The sequence below is a fragment of the Chaetodon auriga genome, chromosome 9, assembly GCF_051107435.1.
Source record: "Chaetodon auriga isolate fChaAug3 chromosome 9, fChaAug3.hap1, whole genome shotgun sequence".
Taxonomy (NCBI): domain Eukaryota; kingdom Metazoa; phylum Chordata; class Actinopteri; order Chaetodontiformes; family Chaetodontidae; genus Chaetodon; species Chaetodon auriga.
In genome coordinates, this window is record NC_135082.1 from 23,110,435 (window position 1) to 23,135,085 (window position 24,651).

Below are 24,651 nucleotides of genomic sequence, written 5' to 3' on the forward strand. Positions count from 1 at the left end.
TAAAATGGACAAGAGACATCAAGTATTTATTAACAAGTACACAAGTGAATTTTATTAATGCAAGCAAATTTGATCATACAGGTCAAATAAGCCACTTCAAGCTGTTGGCACATGAATGTACAAAACAGATTCAATTTAAAGCCTGCTACTAAGCATTCGTAGTGAAAATACAAAAGACTAATACAAGGAGAAAGCTGAAAGCATTTTTTTTTTTCAGATCATTACAGAGTAAGCAATGTTGGTACAAGTATTAGTTTTAAGACATGGTTGAGAGCTCATCACAAACTAAATAGACACAACTCAAAGACTACAGTTTCTAATATCAGTAGCATAACGCGGTAAGCGTGGGAGGTTTAGTACTGCACATATAAACAAAGGGTTGATCCAGCAAGACAGTCAGAAGTGTAAAAATAAAGGAGTGAAATAAAGTAACTTTTGAGTCAATAAGACTATATTAATGCATGTCCATGCCACGAAAAACATCTAAATTCACAGTCTTTACTAACAGTACAGTTATTCAACTTTGAGTTGAACACCAATGCGCTTACATCTAGAGAGAGCACAGAAATGGTCAAATAAGTGCATGAAACTAGCTTTTCGAAATACTGACAAAATAAATGTTGCCAGGGAATAGACTGACAGACAACCTTTTTAGTCGTATGGCATCAGGATGTGTAAGCAATACAGTTACTGTCATGAACAAAATTACTGTGACACGCACTTTTCTCACATCTGATAATTCCACCAATTCCAAGGAGTGCCATTACACCAAAGAGTTTTTATTGTCAGGGTTTCTTTTCAGTTGAGACTGGTTGATGCAGAGTGGACCTTAAATGTCAGTGCTTAACATATAGGTATGCTTTGATATATCAGTATATACAGTGCAGAGTTCTGCAAAAACAGGAGTTTAGTATTTATATAAAGTTCCACTTATAAGAATTAAAAAACAAAGGGGTTATGAAAGCATGTTTGCATGTGCTTTTGTGGCTTGTGATTCAAAGACAATGGAATCATTCACAGTCCTAAAATACATGGCGATAGTATAATAAAATAACCCATAACTTATTTTTAATCTAATAATAATAATGTCTTTGATATCTATCAAAGTCATTGTTTCCTGTTTAACAGGCTTGGCACATCTAGCAAGTATTTGTTTTACTCTAATGATTTGGTATTTATTGTCGTGTTGTCTTGCTGTTATATAACTTCAAATAGAAAAGAACTTTCACGTGAAAGCGGTTTTAATCCCTGGGAATACTGGTATGACAAACGCTTATGATGCTTTATGGTTGCATTGTGAGATTGAAAATATTTTCAGATCAAATATCCGATCATGCTTCAATCATGAAGGAGCATGATAACACCCGACCCCACCCCCAGGGCATCTTAACACACATTTAATGTCAAACAAGGATTTTGTTAAATTTGTGTCCAATTTGACTTCTTAGCTGTCAACGGAAGGTCTCAGCTTGTCTTCTCTGGGAGACTTTGAAGGCATACATAAGAGGTGAAATTATGTCATATAGTCGTTCTGAGGACAAACTGAGGGAAAAAATTACAGGAACTAAATCAACAAATAATCCAGTTAAATAACATCTGTGCTTCCTCCCCATCCCTGAATGTAAACAAGGAGCGTCTTTCCCTTCAGGCAAAGTTTGATGTCCTCTCCACTAATCAAGTTATTTAAATCTAAATATGCTTATTATGAACACAATGGCAACGTGATCAAACGTTTGGCCCATCAGCCATGGCAGGCTTCCTCCTTGCATCAGATTCCACATATCCAGACTCCCTCTGGTCTAACAGCATATCTTACAAACATCAGTGATCAGTTTCAACAGTTTTACAACTTTTTACATGCTGAGTCTCCAATTTCCATTGTATAGTTTCCTTGGCTTGGACTGGACATAACCAACGTGGACCTGGCCTCTGTTTGGAGGTTGGAGGAGCTGCTCACTGAGCTTAAAAGGGCAGCCTTCTCCATGTAGTCAGGAAAGTGTCCAGGGCCGGACGGTCTCCTGATTGAATATGATAAAACCTTTTTCGATAAGTTAGCACCAGTTCTTATTGAGATACTTAATGAATTATTTAACTCTCTTAAATTACTTCTGACGCATATTCAATCTTCAATATCATGTACTTAAAAAAAAGAATAAGGATGCCTTGCTCAAGTTATCATCGTGTAAGTGTAGTATATAAAGCTTTTATCTAAGCCATTAGCCATGTGTCTGGAGACTCCTCTGCCCTCCATTATCTCTCCTGAACAAACAAGGTTTATCCGGAACAGATATTCTTTTTTTAACCTCAGGCGACTTTTTAACGTGATGTGTAATCCCTCGACCTCATCAGCACTAGAGGCCCTGATCTTGTTACGTCCAGTGAAGGCCTCTGATCGTGTGGAGTGTAGTTGTCTTTTTTACAAATTGGAGTAATCTGCTTTTGGCTAGAGGTTCATTGCCTGGATAAAACTCCATTTGTCCATTGTGGCCTCAGTCAGAACCAATGACCAGTTTTTGGCTTAAGGTCTCCTTTATGCAGATGATTTGATTTTATATATTTCCGATCTTTCTGTGTCTGGTTTGGCTGCTTTTGACATCTTATTTCATTTGGCTGCATTTCAGGGTATAAACTTAATTTGGACAAAAGTGAGTTGTTTCCTTTAATTGTTGAAGCCTGTGATAATTCTTTGCAGAATTCGTAATTTTGTAATTGTCCCACGTGGTTTTACATGCCTTGGTGTTCAAGTTAGAGGTAGATTTGAGATTTTGCCACTTTAGTGGCTCAGATACAGGAAGATTTCCAGCAGTGGTCATTGCTGCCTTTATCCCTTGTAGCCAGGGTTAACTCGGTTAAGATGAACACCCTCCCCGAATTGTCCAATTTATCAGCTGTTGATGTTTTTTATCCTTCTTCAATTGATAGTGTTTTCCTTGTGGTCCAACAACGACATTTGGCGACTCATCGACAATACCTTTGCATCCTTTCAGCAGCTCTCTGAGAAATTCGCTCTACAGAGACATCATGTTTTTAGATACTAATTCGCAGTTTTGTTTGTATTTTTACATCCCATTTTCCCAACCTCCGAACGGCCTCACCTATCGACTCCTTCGCCCTATTGACTTGCAATGTCCAACCTCTTTACATAATATAAAAACACAATGGGAAGTGGATCTTGGGAAAGAGATTTGAAAGGAGTTGTTGGATATCATTCTGCGTCGGGTTCACTCCTCATCCATTTGTGCATGTCACGGTCTGACCCAGTGCTGAATTTTTCCCCATACACACAAAGTCAAGCTTTCTCAGATTTCTAATGATGTTGACCCTATGAGTGATCGATGTCATCAAACCATGCCACCAACATCCATATGTTTTAGTCATACCCCTCCTTACATACCTATTGGTTAGAAATCTTTAGCTCAATTTCAGATTGTATTTGGACTCAATTTTAACCTATAGCAACCACAGCATTGTTTGGGGTTTCCGTCTCCCACTCTGCTGCTTCTAAAGCAGCTCCCCATAAGGCAGACTTTGTAGTGTTTGTTTATTAGCCAGACATCTGATTTTACTGAGGTGAAAGTCACCTGCACCCCCCTCTCATTCCTCATGGATCAAAGACGTTTTTAACCTTGTTAAAATGGAAAAAAAAATTACTTGTACTATAAATGATTCACTTGCTAAATCTAATAAAACTTGGGGACCTTCTTTGCACATGCTGAAGGGTTGGTGTTTTTTGCTATTTCGGAGTAACAGCTTTATTTTAAAGTTTTTAACCACTTTAACATACCTATGGTGGATTTGGAATCGTGAATTTTGTATTTATGTATTTTTGATTAATAGGTGACTAAAGTGTACATTTTATGTGTCTTTTTGTTTTTTTTTTGTGCTGTATTGTTCAAGTATTTGGGCTAAATTCTATATATATGTTCTGTTTTTTAGATATTTGTCATACTTGACACAGTATTGAAAAGTAACATTGACATTTGTGTGTTGTTGAAAATCTAATGAACAAAATGTGGGGAGAAAAGACAAAAGTTTTCAAAACTAACCACCCGTTCACATACAGTACATAGTTCTTGAACATGAAATCTCCAGACACACGACATGAGAAATGTGCTTGAAAACCCTTTTAAGCCCCTGTTGACCCCCTCAGAAATCAGCAAAAAATAAATTAGGCATGAGAGCAAAATGACATGTAGCATTGAATAGAAATTCAATAAAAATAAGTCATACGCAAATTATTCAAAGTAAAAAAACAAAAAGAAAGCTGAACTACTACTGCTACTTCTGATTCTACAAACTACAATAAAACTACTATCAGCACTAAACAACTTGTATCAAGAATAATATAACTGCCATAATGATAATCATAACACCATCCATGAGAGAGGTAAAGGGGCTTTTTTTCATCTGAAATGCTGTTTGTGACTGAGGAGGTTTGCGTGACGTCCCCCCAGACCACATTGTCATATGACGCACCAGTGACATCAGCAGTGGCGAGGGCCCTAGGCGCCATCCGCCCCCCCTCGGGAGGGGATGGTAGAGAGAGACAGATAGAAAGACAGAAGAGAGAGAGAGGGAGAGAGGCCGGAGTGGCAGGGCCAGGCCTCACGCTGGTCTTTATGTGTAGGCGTTGAGACGCTCCTTGGAGCGAGTGGAGTGGATGTCGTGAAGCTCCTGCTCCTCCTTTGACTTGATGTCCTCGTACTTCTGCATTCGGCAGGCGTCCTTCACGTAGGCCCAGTTGGCAGAAAGCACCATCAAGTAGTGGATCTGAGCGATGTGGAAAATAATCAAGAGAGACACAAATACAAAGCCAGTTTAAAAAAAGAAAATTACACCATCATCAGATCTGTCTTGATTGTCTTGGTTATCTGTCTCATATTTGTTCAGTCAAATGTAATTGTGAAAATATTTTATTTGATCTTATTTGAATATAATGTAGACATTAGTCTTCATTTCTCAGATTTATTATTATTTTGGATGCAAATTAACAATTTAAGATGACTTGTTTGTTAATTCTGACACTGGTTGACAGGCCCTTTAAATTAAGGAGGATGTTTCCAATGGTCCAGCAGATGGCAGCATAATGCCAAATGTGGTTTTGGATTTGTGTTACCATGACAGCTAAGGCTATAATGAATGTATTTTGTTTTAATGACTGAAGTTGTAATAAAGCTTCTCTCTTCAGAAAGAACGACGGTTTCATAGCTGCAGCACTCTTCGTTTCTAATACACAGAAAGATCAATTCAGCTGAGCTTCTCACTGAAAACACAACATTTGTGTGTGTTTCAGTTGTTTTCCTCGGGGTCAGCTGCTGAGTCTGCATTTTCAAGGATGTTTTTTTTAAGTGTTTCTGGCTTTGAAGCTGCTTTAAGGGCAGCCCATTATTGGGCTGCATCAGTGTATTTGTTATGAATTTTCTCTGTCAGCTGGGAGGATAACGGGGATGTCAATGAAAAGAGCCCCGTCGCAATTTGCAACCTCATCCCTGACAGGCAGACACTTTCTGTTTCTCAGAAAATGGCTCCTCGCAAATTATCGAGTGATGTTTGCAACAATCTCTGAGCCTTTCTTCTCCCTGTTTCCATGACAACGACATGACATGCCTTGCGCCTCCGAAAGAGGGAGGGAGACAAATCCTGTCTTTTTCACTGCGCCAAAATGCCTTCTCTCCGATCTCCAGCTATTCTCTCACAGGCAAGCACAACACAGGCAGGAATCAGCCACAACAAAACGCAGCTTTTTTTTTCCCAGCTACAGTATTTCCCCACAGTTGGCTCTTTTTTTTTTTTTAACACAGTTACCTCCTACCACTGCAGAAATTATTTAACAGCAAAGCAAAATGAGATTCTGCATTCGTTTTATCCCCATGTAAAGATACATGCCACAGAAACTGCTGTCTTCTGTTTTGTTGTTGATATGAAAGATTTTTGCTCGTGTTCCGAGTTATATTTCGATTTTTCATCCCTTGAGAGAGATGCTAGAGTTTTAATGGTGTCTCACCATAGCAATAACAGCAGCTCCCGCTCCAGCGAGGGCACAGATGAACAGGTGGAAAGTCATATCCAGCTGGAGAGAAAAGAAATCACAGATGATATCACTCTTAAAGGGTTCAGAGACATCTCTGCCAGTCAGTCCCCCCTGAAATGCACGTGTAAGCGTTCAGTTCGTTCTGTTGTAAATTCTGCTGTGCTCTAACAGTATCCTTCAGTATTTGTGAAAAAAGGGAACTCAGTATTGGTTATATTGGTGTGCTTATTGTTTCGGTGTGATGTGGGATGTTGTCTTTTAAGGCATCTTTTGAATTTTCCATGTAAGCAAAATTCCCAGAAGGGTTAGGTGCAAACACCTGCACAAATACAAGCGGCAGACATTAGTTTTTGCTCTGATGGTGGCTGGTTGGAAAAAGGTTGCATAACCGTAATTCCCTGTCAGTTGATTGTTTATTGCAGTCCATGTTGGTTCTGTTTACATGGTGTGGCTTAGATTATTCTCTTATTCACAGCAGTAATGCATGTGTTACTGGAAGGTACTACACTATGTTCCATCACACTGTAAGCTGACAAGACAACAGATTGTTTACAGCTTTCTGGTGCGTCAAATGTATTTCTCTCAGCTGAGTGTAGTGCCTTGTTGACGAGCAGTGATTTTGTGGTTGAACTAGTGTGTTTGTGGCTTGGAGTGAGCAGCCTGAGATCTTTTGAATCAATGTGACTTGTTCAACTGCTGATAGCATTCAAACTGGCAAACTGCTCATAGTCATGTTTCTAATACATATATGGTATTTCTTATCTTTGTTACATGGCATGTATTTGTCTTTACTGATTTATTGGAAAAAATATAAATTTATATCATCTACAGTGACATTACATTACACGCCATGGCTTGATACAGGTGCTACTTTGACCTCACCTCATTGGATTCACACATCTTGTAGAATTTCTCTGATCCAGCACACACTGTTTTCGCCTCAGAGATTGGCACGATACCTGAAATAAAGTGAAATGATTCTATATTTATAAAGCATGTATGAAAAATAGTGTGCTGCAAAATATAGACAAAATAACAGCAACGTGGGAGGGGTTCATATGTGTAGTTACACAATTCTAGTATTTCTACTGTGTTATTTATTTTCCGCTGTACAATAGTACAAAACACTGTATTTGTATTATCCATATCCTACCATGTGCAATTCAGACATTTCCCATTGAGAAACTGAGCCGTCCTTCTGAAGGCAACTTTATTTTTATACACTTTTTGTATATAATGTATACACACACATATATCATCTTTCTTATGATGCACACTTGATGTACACAGTGTCACACAGACACAGAATAGGCCCCCTTATATGATGGTGGCAGCACAAATGGTTGTTGACACAGAGGCAGTAGCTGCCGGTGGCTAATGGACTGAAAGAGGTGGTGCTAATTAAAAATAATGAGCCAGCCATATAAACTACTGATATGATATGGACCTTTATCCCAGATTAACATAACGTTATTCTGGATCATTAAAGTTACCAGGACAGTAATGTGAAGATTAGCAGTGAGTCCACTATATTGTAGATTTACAAATAAGGAACACCACCTTCAAATTGGGTCTTTTACAGTATTTCATTTTTAAAGTGGCCTATTTAACAAATTCATTTCTGTATATGCAGAAAATGCCAAGATTTCTCATCCATTGTTAGATCCGTATGCCGTAGGAGATGTTCTGCTGTACACCAAAATGTAACTTTACTCATCATTAGTTATTCAAAGTTTTAACAGTTGCATTATGCATTCAGAGTTTGAAGGAGATATTTTTACAGAAATAAACGAGGGCCTATACTTGTTAAATAAACCTTAAATTTGGCTGGTGACTTTGGAACAAGCATTCTTCAACAGTGCAGGCTTTGGAGATCTGAGCAACTGAGGTCTGAACAGTGGGGTGTGAAGAAATGGAGACCGCCCTTACCATACTGGCGTGGGTCCAGGCAGAGTGTGGCCCCCTCAAGCACGGTAGCATTTTGGCAAATATTCCAGATGTTGAAGTATATAAAGACTGGGAGGGAGGTAAAAGCAGTCACTCCGAGCCAAGCCAGCATGAAGATGTACGTCAGCATGATGAACTGTGGGGCCAACAGAGGAACACATTTAGGTACTCGATGAACAGTTTCAGTGTAATCTATGTAAGATTGAACTTTATGTTAAAGTAAAATGATCAGAAATAAGACTGATATTACAAATACGACTGATGTTTTCTGCATCCTGATGCACTTCTACTACAGTACTGTAGAACTGGTTTATATCTTGTTCCAGGCCATTGTGAAAGGACACGTGGGGCTTGAGGGATACAAATTGGCTGTTGTGGACCTGACCTTTTACATTACAGGCTAAGCCACCACTTTCCATTTTCTGTCAACTAGTCTCGTTTTGGTTTGGACATTTCCATGGGCACAAGATTAGCACACTAGCTTAATGACCCCATTGACCACAAATACCACAGCATAGCTCATTTCCTTTGCCTCCCTGTGGAGCTTCAGATATGCTAAGCAATTATATCCCAGAGATAATCTTATTAGGATTGCTGCAGGCTCTCTGCTTTGCTCTGTATGAGAGTCCTCCTAATTTTCTTATTGTTATTATTGCAGTATAATAGAATTATTTTGATAGATGTTTTCAATGTAATCTTGGAGCACTTTAGTAGTGGCACAGTGTGGTCTTAGGAATATATTATTTGGCACAAATCAACACACAAAATCAACAAATCATTTAGTGCACTGAAGCATTGCAGTATGATTTGCTGCCTGATTTGCCATACTTACTCAATTTCTACATGTTCTACATTTAAAGTTGACTTGTAGCTAAAGGGAAAATCCATAAAATTTCATGACCATTTGATACAACCCAATAAAAATTCAACCGATACCTGGCTAAACACAACAGTGGCTAAAAACAATATGAAGACGAGCCGGACACATATTCCCTGGGTTAATGACCTGACATTTAGACTGTTTGACTACCAAGTGGATGAAAAGTGCAGCAGCTATTGAAGCTTATATACCAGAGGTTCTCAAGGTTTTGGTGATTGAGTGCCAGTTTAGAGAGCCAGCAAATGACTGAGAGCTGATTAGTCTCATAATGGCATTTAACATTAATGTTAAATTCAGCTGCTCCCTGAGGTCCCATGAAGTAAGGGATGATCCATTTTTCCTGAAATGTCCTTTCCTCCTCAGCCATACAGAGACTTTCCGTGGTGGCTTTTCCATCTGACTTCAACATTAAACAGCCAAATTGTCGACCGAAGTCACTAACTTAAGCTAACAGTTCGAGCAATGATAACACAACATCATTCACCTGACAAACAGGAGATGCAACAATGCAACCAGTAACTTCCTATAAATTGTCATTCTTAATTTGACAGATGCTTGTCAGGTGGGCAGTTTGCTGCAGGTGCCAAGTTTTATATTCAATGAAGGCTACTGCAAGTGAAAATATTAAAATATCATGCATGGATTTCATGTCACGTTCAGTCATTAACAAGTGAGGATGGAGCAAGGTTCACCACTTTGTGAACACATTATTGTATAAAGGATATTACTACATGGACTCGGGAACACTTTGGAAAACCATTGTCAGTTAACACATTTTCTTTGCACATGTTCGCATTTTGTTTGTATTTACATTTTACACAGCCTTCCAACCTTTTTGGAATCAGGGTCATAAGCTAAACAGATACTAGTCCTACCCAAGCGCTGACACAGCGTCCACAGGTGGTAATCTTGAAGTCTCCATACAGGTCTTTGATGGCTCCACTGGTGAAGAAGCCCTCCACCATCAGCAGGATGCCGTACACAAAGAAAGCCGAAGCAATGCCGTAGATCACATACTTGATGATGTCAATCCTGGAGAATGAATAGAGAACCACTGAAAACATCCACAACAACACGTTACACTTTGAATTTGATTGTGGGTCAAATAATTGTATTCTCTCATTTTGCATTAGTAAAAACGATAATACAGATGCCCTACTGTTCTAAATCAAACGTCAAATTAATTTAGAGATGTGGCGCTGTGTGGAAATGTAAAAGAGCATGTTTCAAAGAGCAGATATTAAATTAATGTTTTTACCCCCTCGAGTGAATCCAAATAACCAGTTCTTGAGGGTCAATGATAGTTTCTTCAACAACTAAGTTAACCATAAATCGAATGCGATCCTTTTTTTACTCACATGGTGAAGACGTCCAGTGCATCCACAGGGCTCCGTACCACCTCAAAGTAGTTCTGGAGGATCGTGACGGTGCCAGACAGGGCCTCGTGTCCGCAGCCGCAGAACAGAGCCACGCCCGCATACAGCAAGATGGTGGCTATAAGAGACGGGTATGGGATCCCACCCAGGCATTTGATGCAGCACTCAAGGCAACCTAAAGACACACAAAGATTAAGACAAGTCAACTACAGACACACAAAAGGACAGCTGAACCTCTCAAAGAAAATCCAGGATGGGTGGAAATTCTTTTGGGGTGAAATTTAAATAATTCCGCAAAACTTTGCCAATGGGCGAATGTATTTTCATCTTGTGTACTGTGATCCTGTTTACATTTGGAAAATCCCGAACTGTCAAGCCACAGTTGGGAGACAGCCATGCACACATGCACAGTGGAACAAAATAAAACAACTTGACAAAGCTCTTTTTACGCATCGAGTGTCAGAGCATCCAAAGCCACAAAATGGGGTAAGATATGTAATGGCCACTTCCACTGCTTGCATGCACTGATCTGGCCTCACATTTTCACTGTGTCTGTGCAGCATATTCATCCTGTCAGTTTTTGGCCCTACAGAGGATGCTGACATTTTATTCAGCACTAAAAACTCAGCCAGAGCTTTACATAGTGATCCTGACCTTTAACCCCTTTCTTCTTTGCCCAGCTTCCTGTCCCCAGAGGCCCTTTAGGTGACTAATCGCCGCTCGGCTCCAACTTCAATCTCCTGTCGCATAGATTGCTCTCAGAGAAGCTGAGTCTGTAAACACTCGTGCACGCCAGTGTGTCTGTATGAGTCTCTAAGATTTATGAGTCTCGCTGTTATGCCTGTGTATTTGTGTGTCCTGGGGTACCGAGGCAGTCATCTCTCAGAGTGACAACAACAACAGCAGTGGAGCTTATTTCCTTTGGAAGCCAGGAACAAAACTGGACTTCATAGGGTCTTGCAGTGCATTGCAGCATATTAACCGCACAGACACGTTTTTCACAAAGCCCAGCCCATTGTGAATCAATTTGTTACTCTTCACTTAGACCTGCATTACAGGGGACAGCTGCTTCCTGTACATGCATGACTATCTGAAGTCCAAATCAATACACGCATGTGAAATGCGCAAATGTTATGCCGCGTTCATAGAAAGGGGAACTTCCTCTTGAGCAGTTGCATCGCTATCGTGGCCCATGATTGAACTCATCTGCATTCACGCTGCCGTCCTCGTTCAGAAAGGAGACTCCATGACTGCACAATCAATTTTCATTGTCAGTTGTAGAGATGATAAAAGATTTCAGGATCGTTCATCAAGGATGTTTTTAGCACCATCGCTTTTATGGTTATCGCGCTGTCTTCACCTGTGTTACAAAGCAGGAGCCACAGCAAATATCCCCCTTCCTCCTCCTCCTCCTCCTCTTCTTCCTCCTCCTCCTCCTCAACTCTCTGCTTCTGACTCTGATGCAAACCTGAGTGGAATACCAAGTAGCTGGTCCGCCTGCTGGGCTGTGCTCAGACGCTTGGTGCAGCTCCGACCCTCACCCAGACTCGCCTAGATCATCTGCATCTTCGCTGATGTAATCCAGTGCTAGGCTGCAGAATGCCTATTCTCCCCTCCTGCTTTATTTTGAACCCTTTTGTCTGGAGAATGTACGCTATTTCCCCATTACCTGTGCAGCTTTTCACACGTAATCCACCCAGGTCTCTTCCAGCTTTAAGAAATATACATACCTCAAGTGAATTAGCCATGAGTTAAGTAATCGGTGTCTTTTGGATGTGGTTCTGTTCCCTGTTTTTAGCCTGTGCTTGTGGATGTGTGCCTGTGCTTAGGTGTGCAAAATATGAATATGCCCAGTTTATTCTCAAATAGATGCTTTAAACAGGAGTAATGTCTGGATGGGTGGGCTTTCTGTTGCCTTTTATGTAAAGGAACAGTGTGGGGTTGCTGTGATGCCAGCTGTTTACAGTTTACCACATTCGTGCATCTTCACTGCCTTGGTATTTCTCAGACACACCCACTGCCCCAGCCCCAAGGGGAGTGGGACATTACCTGGGAAGGGACATCAAATTCAGGAGACACCTCAACTTTGGTACCTTCCAGACTATCAGGATCTGACAGTGCTATCAGATATCCAATCCCAGGCGGTTTCACACCAGTTCACACATTGATTCATGTGAGTCCGTCAACTTGCGGAAGGTTTGACTCCCTGTCTGCCAGCTGAACTGATGCTGCTTCTTGGATGAATGGTGAAACAAGTTCAGCTCTTCAATTTAAGTCCAACAGACAGCATAGTTTTGAGTCATATATTAAAATGGATATACTAGTCCTTCTGTCAAAATAGTTGGTCACACAATTAATTTCATGGTTATTTTGTCATTAATTTTCATGTCTCACTTTTCCTCATCAAACTAGTTGTCAGTTTCCCAGAGTACTTTTAGGCAGATGCCATAGAAGCAGTGTGTGTTGCTTTTAATGAAATAAGAATATAAATTGCGGTTGTTATTCAGCAGCGGCTGTCTATGATTGTCTTTCTTCAAAATACAGTATCTCTGGCAGATTCATCTCATTCTGGCATGAATGCTGTAAGTCAGTCATAGTTGTGGGTGCTGAGAGAAGGCAAGTCTATATAAAGACATCATACTAAATGCCGTTCGATGTTTGTGGTTTTTGTTGTAGTTGAATGGCCAGAATAATCTATATCGAAGAGTTATTAATATTTTACACTACAAGACGGTAGACTTGAACACCAACATACTGTACGTACTGTCAAAGCAACCACAGCGACAACACAATTAATGCTTGAACTGCAAGGAGACAAGAAGGGAGAGAGCGCTCCTGAATGCAGGCTCCAGATGTGACCTATGACCAGTTAGTACGTCATGCTGTAGTTTACATAAATGCACCATGATGTTTCATATAGGAGTCGAGCGTATATAGTGCAGATCTACTGATGTGCATTCAATTCGCATTGGACCCGTTCATATGAGCCCGCTGTCAGTCTGTTTGCCACTGACGGAGGGTCCAGTCTGCGTACACCTCACTGATAAACCAGTGAGTTGTAGAGTAACATTAGGCTTCACAACCAAAGAAAGTTTTTGTATTGCGTCAACACTTCGTCCATAGCGGCATGCTCCCTCTCTCTCACCAACCTGGTTTCACACCAATCTCAAGCTCTCTCTCTCATAATAATCTGTCAAACTTCCAAATTTTAGAGTGGACTCTACTTGTTCAACTTGCCTATTTTATAATCAGGAACTTTAACCAGATCACTTATCCTATTGTACAAACTGCCAGAAGTCTCACTGTACAACAGCGGTAATCTTAGTTACTCGTGTACTCCAGCTGTAGCTGACTGGATTGAACTCTCTCCAGGAGTCTATCAGACAGGATGAGCAATGCCCCGAAGTCTTTGGTTAATTTGATTCACTGGGACACTTGAAAAATGTCCTTTTGAGCACCTGCAGTGCAGCACCTCCACTTCCACCTATTGTGGTCAGTTGAAGCTAAAGTTGGTGGAATCTTCTTATCTTATCTCACATTTTAGATTTATTAGTTTACCGTTAATTTACTGTTGTTGTTACATCTGTACTAGAAATCTCTTTAAGACATCAGATTGACTATATTTTGGCACTTATGCATGGAAAGAAAATAGATATGTTCCTTTAAACAACTGTAGGCAGGAATGCATGGTGCACTGCCAATAGTCGTTTTTTCAGTATGTCTAAGACAGAAAGTGATCCTGTCACCACCCCATCCCTCAGACTCATTATCTTTAGCTACCTTATCGTGTCAGGAAGCAGGCAGTGACAGGATTTATTGATGCGATGGTGTTTTCTGACAAGATGAGGGAGAGCTCTACCCTCCATGCTCAGGTCAGTGGGCCTATTTAAGGCAGAGTGACAGATCAGACTGTCTAGTCATATAAAACACTCAGCTAAACAGACCAGTGACTCTTTAGATGGTTTAATACTGTAGATGTTATTTTTTCCTTAATGTCACGAGTGTGAGCAGAAACTGGTTGAGTTTTTATGAAGCACCCTGATTGGGCAACAAAACAGTTGTCATGTGTTCACAAAGAGATGAACCTCGCTCGTGAACGACTGAGCCTTTCCAGGATGCCCCTTTCAAACCCAATCCTGGTGCTATCACCTGTTACCAATGAACCTGTTTACCCGTGGAACGTTCCAAACAGGTGTTTTTTGGAGCATTCCACAACTTTCTCAGTCTTTTATTGCTCCTGTCCCAACTTGTGCTGCTGCATCAAGTTCAGAATAAGCAGATATTTACAAAAATCAATGACGTGGATGAGGAAAAACATTAAGAAGAACGTCTTTCAGTAATCACCTGAAGTGCAAGCAGTTATTACAGCCTTGCATGATGAGCAAACCGTTTTCATTTTCAGAGAAGACTTTTTTTTTTTAACCTATCTTTGAGACATGCTGAGTAAATTTGGTGCTTTGGAATTTTGGAGCCTGAGCTTAACATGAAGGGAGATGTAATATAAATGATTTATGTCACGGCCTCAATCAAGGTTTATTACCTCTGCATTATTTACATTTGTGCACACAGATTAAACCAGCTGGAGCTGGAATCTTCCTGTTTTTTCATTTTAAATGTATTTTACTTTTCCCTGATGTCAGCTGTCATCACTGCTTATTACAGACCCAAATAACAGACCTGGCCACTGGTCTGCATTATCATAACTTGCAAGCTACAACAAAAATAATGTTGCCTACGTGACTTGAGTGAAAGGAAGTGTTGTTTCCATGGAAACAGTTGAAGATGAAGTCGTAGGGTAAGATGGGAGCATTAGTGTGCAGATTAGAGTGATGATTTATCAATTGTCTGCTGTTAATTTTGTGGAGGGAAAACTCCTCTGAGCCAGTGAAGAGATGTGTATTTGGAAAGGGTATAATTAAATGAGCGTGTGAAATGCAGGTTAAAAGCACTGCTGAATAGATGAATGAGTCCAGAGTGGAGGTTGATGTCGGGGTAACATTCAGTCAAGGCTACGGGGTCGTCCTCTCTGGTCTGTTTGCGTTCTAGCGTGCCTTCCAAAAAACCTTGGGGATAACTACGACTGGACCCATGTTTGCTCAAGCTGCGATTTATTTCTCAAGCTGCGTCCTCACCAAGCATCAACACGACCTCCCCTCATACCAGCACATCCCCTCATTTCCTCTCTGCAAGTCTTCATTGATCTTAAGTGACTGGAGATGGAGCTGCTGAAAAATGGCAAGTGGTGGTGCGAGCTGACTCGCGGAGCTACTGGATGCTTGATCCATAATTTAGAAGCGGCACAGCGCAGCAGAGCACAAGCCTCTCACATTCATTATTCATGCTTTCTGCTCAGCCCAACATTACCTGCAATGAAAATAAAAGATCCCCTGCTTGATGACGAGTCGTAAGTATTTGAACTGATCTTGCTCACAGGTGTAGTGCTGCTCGTCTTTTGATGACGAGCACAGACTGAGAGCAAGTGAGGTTTGGAATTTGGCCCAATTGGTTGGCTAAGATGGTTTCAACCACCTAAATGAAGCAATAGTGAAGAATCTTGTGTGTGCTGTTTGCAATGTGCAGCTATTCTAGTATTTTGGATATGTTAAGTTATTGTTTTCATGGCAAAATATGCTAATCACTCACTGAAATAGCTTTATGCGTTAGTATTGCTACAGCCTGGAGGCTATCCCCAAAGGATTGAAGGCTCATGATGTTGAAAATCCTTAAAAAATAGATGATTATTTTGAAGTGACACTCAGATTTCAACACCTTTATTTCTCCATGTGCCTGTAAGAGGGCTGAAACAACCAAGGATGTTCTTCCCACTGCGTGTTAATCAAATAAATGTCACTTGCCAAAATTGAAAATCTGGCAACATGAGGATTAGTCTAATGAATTTTGAACAAAGAGATGGGATTTTAGGAGACGGTGGGGTTTTAGATATTTTATCCTCCACACAAAAAAGCGTCTGTTTAAGAACAAAAAAAAAAACAGTGAAGCCTACGTGACCCCAAACACTGCGGTCCAATCAACAGAAGGCGTCTCCCTAATACAAAGAGAAAGGATGACCCCCTCCCAAGGCCCCTCCCACCTCCTACTTCTCCTCCATCTGTCAGTGTCATATCCGACAGGCAAAAGGACACACACACACACACACACACACACACACACACACACACACACACACACTGACCTAGTCAACACTCACATGAGGGATGAGGTTATCCTTAAATAATGCTTAAAGCTACATGACATCCTTGAAAGGAAACATGACTCTAACATCCGGGAGACATTTGGGGTTAATTAACGATGGATTTGCTGCCCTTTTAAGGTGCTAGCGATATTGTTTGTTCATATTGATAATTACAATAGACATTTCTCTTGATTTACTTTTCTCATTTCAGAGTTTCATAATGTTTAGATTTGCATTTTACCAGGGTTTTTTTTTTTTTTTTTTTTTACCAGCTCTCAGCAGGTCTGGTCTACTGCATAGTGACTGGAACAGTCAGTGAGGTTTTATACTGTATCTGCTTACAGGAGCTTGTCAGAGGGGAGACACAGCATGTGCTGTGTTTGACTTAAGCATATTTAAAAGTTTTACCAAAATATCCCAGATTTACCTTGAATTATTCTCTGCTTAGAGCTTTAATGATCACTTAATGAATGCTAAATTGCTTTTGGTTTCTTTACCAATTTATGTTCCATTCAGTGGTGGAGACTTACTGTCTTTTGCGACATATACAGGCAGAGTGTTTTATTGCCTTATTATATATGTTCATATTCAATTGAATTCATCAGTGTCAGTAAATAAAGCTAAAACTCAAATGTATGCAGTAATTTGTGGCCTGTCAGTAATTTGTTGAAACCTTAATTGACCCCTTAATCGTGTGTTTGTGACACAACAGTTAGGATGCGCAAAACAGGAAAATCAGCTAAATTCTTTTTGTGTCTCATTTGGGTCAACACACCAGACAGTGTTAGAAACGGACAGAAAGAAAGTGAAACAGAAGATATTTACATCATAAACACCTGCCCTCCCAGGAGGCCACAGAAAAGATGTCTGCACTGTCGTTTAAGGTTAGCAATGGGCTGATGTTAAACACAGCTGCAAACTCCTCGTCTTTCCGATGAAGAATACGGCACTCTTGTGATTTGTGTGGATCTGAAAAACTTGTTGTGGGGATGGGGGTGGGTGGGGTGGCTTTGCTTGGCCCAGCACCAGCAGCAAGGCACTGCATGTGGTGCATCATGAAGTGAAGTTTGGCCCTGTTCTCAGAACCGACACAGTTTACAGTACAGATATCTGATATGTCCTACTACCTGTGATTGTTTTTTTCTTTATCTTATCCTTTAAGACAGTTTTTTTCTTTTGCTAATCTGACATGAAAGTGCTTTCTCGACAATCAGCAGAACACCAGCCATCAGAGCTATGTCGTGCTGATTCCAAATAATTGCTTTTTAAAGATGATATTGACCTGTGATGACTGCACGTCTTTGTTGATGCATCCTTAATTAAAATGGCTCTTTTCTTTTTGAAGTCATGCGGGAACGTTAGGCTTTGCTTTTTGAGAAGTTACAGCCACAGAGAAAATTAATAAGATGTTGTCTTAGAGGAGGAAATGAACAAAATTGAATAAAGGGGGTGATGGAAAAGAGAATGCTAATCTGATTTTTTTTTTTTTTTTTTTTTTTCTGTCTGGTGCATGCTGTCTTCACTTACACACCAAGACATCCAATCAGACTCCATTTTTGCGCATTCAGCTAACACTTATTAGTTCCTTGTTACCAGAGGAGTTTTGTATGGGGGTGGGGTGGCAGTGAGCCTGGTCCTAGAGAGAGACAGATAGAAAGAGAGAGACCTCAGTGGGGGGATGGTGTGTCTGTGTCAGTCTGAGAGTAATGGGCGTATACGAGTCTCGTTGCTTTTCTATATTTAATGCGCAGCCCCCCTTCCCCTGAAGCGAGCAGGTTTTTTCAGCTCCCGCACGCCCCCATCTCCTCTGCGCATGTTTAATCAACCAGTATGGTTGCCATGTCAACCGCAGCGCAAAATCTGAGAATAGACCGGGCACTTCAGAGCCGTGACCCACTTACTGTATGTCAACAAATTCAGTGGGACAATAGTGAATGAGACACATTACCCAGATAACCCCTCTGGGCAAAAAGGACGTTACAGGCCAGGTCCAAAAGCTCAGCCGCTGATTTCCTCTCTTACTTTTTCGCTTAGAGATGGAAGAGTCTGACAAAGACTGCGTGACTGCTGAGCGGGGACGTGTCTTTTGTCTGTGCCAAGTTCACTCCAGGAACTGAGGGCCAAATGTCAAAAACTCAGGAGATGAGACGAGGGCTGTTCTTTTACTTTCGGTTGTTGCAGTTTGAGCCTGCAGCTGCGTGGAAAGAGCTTCAGTGTCTTGATCGCCAACGTTATAGGCAGCGAGCACCAAAGGGCGACAGGATTTAAGTAGCAGCTCCGAAACAATAGAGCATGATAGGCTGTCTTCAGCGTTTGATTGAACATGACAGCAGTCTGTACAGTTGCATTCGATTTTTACTTGTTGTTCTCAAACACGCTCTCCTCTGAATAACCGAAATATTTAAGCTCGATTGAGATTAAAAACTTACTTCAACGATTGTTTGAAAGGCTCTGTATCTTTGAAATGAGCCTAAACCTCACCATCATGAAACACTCTCAGCTCAGCTATGCATCTTGTAGTCTTGGTATTGAAGCAGGACTATGCATGTTGAATGGCTGCACTGTTATATAATCATTTTAAGATGTCGTCATTGCAAGGACCCTGCAAGGCTCGTCAGGAATTGGTCTCAAATTGCATCATTATGTATAATACACCTGTTATCCTGAATCTAAAAATCCATACCAGGGAGACATTCCTGCAAGAACAAAAAGAAAACCCAAGCAGGTTCTCCACTAATAGCCCCAACAAATTTCACAAGAACAATTGGTGGAACTCCCTCGACTTCTGGGCCGGGGCAGCTTAGGATTCAGAACAATGAGCGAGCGAGGGAGAGTCAGGGAAGGAGAGGGTTATGTGCTGTAGCATGGCCAAAACTCACTGAGCACTGATACTGTACTCTGAGATGAAGCTGTTATGTCAGAGTGCTACGTATATCTGTAGAAGCTGCACTCAGGCCATCGTGGGACACTCTCCAATGAAATGTATGCCAATTCTTTCAGGGTTAGCAGCTCTTTAAGGCAACCAACCCCCAAGAAAGCTCATTACTTAGAAAAGATGAATATATTCATGAAGGTAATACAAATCAATGATCTCTTAAAAATGAATTACATGCTCTGGAAATGTGCAGTGTTTAATTTGTGGTCCTGTATACTTCCATACCAACAGACTAACCACAGCACCTATATTTAAAGCTGCTTCCTGTGAACTCACCCTGCCTGAACCTCAATGTAATTTGACTTTTATTACAGGAGCTTGAAAGCCAGCAAACCATTAAAAAGTACAGCGAACCTCAAACAACTTCAGTCTAATGGTTGTGCATTGTGTCAGCTGTGTTCATGCTGTGTCATTTGACAAAATGCGTTTTATGTAGATTGACAAAAATATCGTTGAGCGTTTCATCATGTAACGGCTTGCCAAGTTAGTAGCCTGATCAAACTGATCAAACAGAAGGACAAGCGGTCCCTTGCAGAGTGGATTCTTGGCTCAGGAAACGCTAACAGGTGTGCCTTTCTCAGTTTTTCCATTCTGTGGACTTATCTATCAGTGTGAACCATCTCCAGGATGTTGTTTGGTTTATTTTTAAAAACCTATTACCCATCAAACGCTCATTTGCAGAACTTCTGTGCACTTGAATCATTTCAGCCCTGTGTTGACATTAGCAGAACCCGCTTTTTCAGCTGTGGGGCGTTGGTTTGCTGATGGCCCCTGTGGTATCGTGTCCACTGCTACATTTGGCTAGCAGCTGAAGTGAACAGTGCCCACCTGGTGCATCTGACTCATAATCTGAGATGTGCAGCCTCAGAAGAGGAAGACAGAAGGGCTTTTGCGTGCTGTGAGTGCATTCATTGACATCTATACCTCTTTTTTTTTTTTTTAACCCATTTGCAGTTTATGTGGTAAATTATATTACTTTTTCAACAACAAAATTATATTATCCTTTAACCATGGCATACATTTCTAATAAATGGTAAATATAGTACCCATTTGGCAATAAAAGTCCCCATAAATCACAAGGCAGAGCGGCCCTCTCACAGGTAAACAATGTTGCGTGACATTCATAAGCTTTTAAAATTGTTATGGCAGGACAGAAACATTGTTATAGTGCCCTTGTTTTGTGGAACCTTTGCTGTGAGCGATGTTCACTTGAATGCTCAGTGTTTCTGCCCAACCTGACGTGATCTGTGATGGACTGCAGCTTGCTTTGGGCAACAGAAGCCAGTGTGGCTGTTTCATGCTTTCCCTGACAATACATTATTTAATTTTCGTCACTTATTTACTTGTTGTTGATCTGTAGAGCTGAGGTTTCTGGCTGCAGCTTTAACCTTTCCTGGAGCGTTTCCTGAAGGATCACAGATATTTACAGAGTGACGGACATTACGTCAATGTGACATGGAACGAAACCTGACAGGGTGACTTTAACGTTCACCACGCTTCATCAGAGCAATCGGTTCAGTTATTGGTCATCAATAACCAGTAGGAGCTGACAGTTTTCGAGTCAATAATTTGATAAAACACCCACATGGTTAGATGACAAGTGAGCCCTGCACATGTGTCATGCTCCATCAACCAATCTGAAATGCTTTGCCTTGATCTTATTGTACCCTGGTAATACATGGGAACCTGTTTCTTCATCTCAAAACTACTGGTCACTCAAGTTATAACTTGAGTTAAAGCATAGTTTGGTCGAAATGAGTGAATGGTCATGTATTGTACAGAAAGGGCTGTACTACATATGACCACTTTTATTTCATCAAACTTTGAATTGGTTGAACTTCCACTCTCCAGACATTTCTTTTAGCATACTGCACACTTTATCAGTCAGAAACAACATCTGTTATCTGATTACCTCTGACGAGTTTCATGGTCTCCATGCTAATATACAAGTTATTATACAAATACATACACGGTGAAGTCATCCAAGGAAACAAGTCTTATTTTTCCTCCTGTTTGTGGTTCATGAAGGCAGCCTTTCACCCTGGTGGCCATAGGGCTGTGAGTGGCTGCGTACGTTGTCAGGCAGCTGGACCAGATTGAATGTCAGCTTCTGAGGTAACAGGTTGGTTATTTACTTTTGAACAAACTCTTGGAATGTTTACAGTATTATTTCACAGTAAACATCAGCAATAAACCTCTGCTTGGGTTTTAAGGTCCAAGCCGTCCTTTCCTAACATCAAAGTTTATCCGGTGACAGAAAAACAATTACGTCATCTGCACAAAAAAAGACGTTTCCCTTTTGCATCTCTGAAATGGCTTCTGCCGACCAACTGATTGCAATTAAACAACTAAGCAACATAAATCTATAGTTTTAACATTTTACACTCTTTTAGATATGCTGAAGAAAAGGTTTGTCAGTGAGCCAAATGTAGGCTAACAGAGCTTGCAGCACATGAGTGCGCACACAGTGATTATAGTCTTTATAGACCTAACTTTGGCCTAAATAAATGGAAATGGCATACATAAATGCACGCACAGCTTGCATGGCTGCATCTTTCAGTTGGGTGAGCATTTTGTGTTGGTGGCCAAGGCAGACAGATTTTGCTTTCTGAACAGGAATGCCTGAGTACACACCTAGTAATGGCGACCAAGAAGTATTGGATCAAAATCTGTAAGGTCGGTGGTGCATAGTGTGCCAAACATTACAAGCTGTCATGGGGACAGCGCCGTCATGAATGATCTCACAGCATTTTTTCAGTCCCTTTAATCAACAGGAAACAAAATAGAATCTCTCCGTAGCTACTGCATGTGCATAACTAACGTATAGTCAAACATTATTCTCACTGTGGTAGAAGATTATGCTCCCTATAATCTCCCAGACGTCTCACTCTCTCTTTCTGGCACTCTGAATCTCTCGTCCCCTCGCTGTGTCTTCTTCTTCTCCTCAATTTCTGTCAGTCTGCCTCTGTACCCCTGTCTATCTCTCTCTATAACACTACTATTCCTGTGTTACTGAAATGTCATCAGCAGGAGTGGGTGAAGAGAGAATAGATAATGACTACACTTGGCCACTGCCATGGCAACTGTTTCAGCTCATGTGTGTGCCTGTGAGGAGCGCTTGGTTACAGGGAGGAGAGGGAGGGAAGAGATACACAAACATATGAAGCCACGTCTGTCACATGAAGTAAATCTGAGCGGGGAGTGAGAGAGGGGGAGGCAGAGACAAAGGTGTGTTCCACAATACATGACAACAGCATCCATCTGTCTGGGCTCATGCATCATCGTTTCAGGACTGCTTTAGAAGCAACATCTTTATTCAAAATGTTGCCATCCATTAGTAAACAAAAATATCCTCTCTCTTGCTTTTGTGGCTCCCGACCGTGCACTGAATCATTCATGCAGAGAAAAGGTAGTGGTGGGGGTGTGTGTGAAGTATAAATAGCAATTCCACTTTGCACAAAGCAAACACTGCCACTCTAAAAAGAACGAAAGCATCGAATTCACTCTGAATGTCGCAAAGCATCTCTGCAAGATACAACGTCTGGCTATTTGGACACAAAGGACAGAACCTGAAAGCTGATGGATTAATGAGTGTAGGAGCTTGGTTTGGTTCCTCACTCTTCGTGTTCCCCTCTCAGCGATCACGACAAGCATGAAAGGCTTATCAAGCAAACAAAGGCAGTCTACCCCTCGCTGAAGCAGTTCACACCCCTCTGACTAGCCAAACAACACATATAGACGTGCACTCTTCAGTCGAGTGCTGACACTCAATGGACAAAGGAATTACCACAAACAGCTGGTCTCCTGTTTTGGAAGGGAAAGACTAACATTTGTGCGATTGTCTCTGCAGAGGCGCCACTGCCACGCTGACAAAACACCCATGTCAGATTTACTTAAGGAAATCTCCCCAAACGTGCAAACACATCCTTACTTACCTTTCTGGGTCTGCCCCTCATCCATGTCTTCTTCCATTATGTTGATTCTGTTTTAGAGCTCAAGATGTACGTGAAAAAAATGTTTGTGTTGCAGGTTCAACACCTTGTTTATTTTTAAGGGGTAGTCCACAGAGCACTTCGACTTTCTTTCTGCCTCTCTCACTTTTCCACCCTCTCTAGATGTCCCTACTGAAGGGCGAGATTGCCTGTCAGCTGCGGTTTCTGTCAAGCGTCCGTGCGATGTGAGGGATCACTGAGTCTTTGTGGTGCTGTCCATCGCGAGCTGCCGTGGCAAGTGCTGAAAACCTCTTTGGTCCCTGGTGGAGAAGGAGGAGGAGGGGAGGTGGGGGGGGGTGCTGGATGGAGCAGAGGGTGGTCTCTATGGCAGGCAGGAAAGCGCATGTGTGACTGGAGGAGGGGATGAGGGGATATGCAGTTGAAGTGGCAGGTGTGTGAAAAATGTAGAATTAAAACACTGAGCGCGCCATTGGAATCGAGACTGAGCGGTGACTCCAGACCTCCTGACTGGGTCATGTTTAGACAGGGGTGTTCACAAGTATGGTTCACCATCACTTGCCTGGCCCACCCAAAACACCCCTGGTTCTCAGATAGAATGGTTAAGCCCGTCAGCCCCCCCCCCCAACCCCCCCGTGGCTGTGACTCTACTGCATTAACTCAACCTCTTCTTAAATAAGGGAGGGGGTGACATCTGATTTTGAAATGGGATTCTCCTAATCTTATTAGTCATACGGATTCAATGATGTGATCACCAAGGAGGTGTCGTTAGATTCTTATCACGTGTATGTGGAGAGACTCTGCGTAAAGCAAGGCGTTACCCATATTTGATGATTTTAAGATTAAACTCAAAGTCTGCTGTGGGTTGAGGTTTTACAGGTCATGGTCATGTGAAAATCTTTGGACAGCCAATCGATTGCTACTTTTCCAAATTCCCCACAAAATGTGCATTTTAGGTGCAGTGCACTCAGTCATTGCTTCACTGCCTGAAAAGGTTCCTACACTGTACAAGAAGGCTTCCATTTTAACTCCATATTGAGCACAAATGTATCTAGGAGGGTTGTGCAAAAGTCTTGTGTTGCAAGCAGCCGAGCAATCAAGCAGCAACCTCTGGGACTTTAAAGTGGCCACCAAAAGCGAGTCAATCCCCATAGACCCCCATATTAAAATGCCCAACTTTACAGCCGAAATAAACATGTTTACAGCCTGGTACAAAAAAACGTGTTTGGTCTCTATAGCTACTATCCACCAATTTTCAACAACCAGGCTTCATTCAGCCTGAAATGGCCCTTGAGACGTTATGGCAAGTTTTATACTGTCTACAGTATATAAAATATCT

The 24,651-nt window shown here is 41.3% G+C and overlaps 1 protein-coding gene across 1 annotated transcript; it reads right to left on the bottom strand.

Moving 5' to 3' along the window:
• Positions 1-23: 23 nt before the first annotated feature.
• gpm6aa (glycoprotein M6Aa) lies at positions 24-23,872 on the bottom strand. Its single transcript, XM_076739013.1, has 7 exons — positions 23,298-23,872; positions 10,217-10,409; positions 9,734-9,890; positions 7,961-8,114; positions 6,914-6,990; positions 6,005-6,070; positions 24-4,770 (listed from the first exon to the last, which is right to left on the bottom strand). The coding sequence occupies exons 1-7, from the start codon at positions 23,332-23,334 to the stop codon at positions 4,618-4,620; spliced, it is 837 nt and encodes a 278-aa protein (XP_076595128.1). The 5' UTR covers positions 23,335-23,872; the 3' UTR covers positions 24-4,617.
• Between the last annotated feature and the right edge of the window lie 779 nt (positions 23,873-24,651).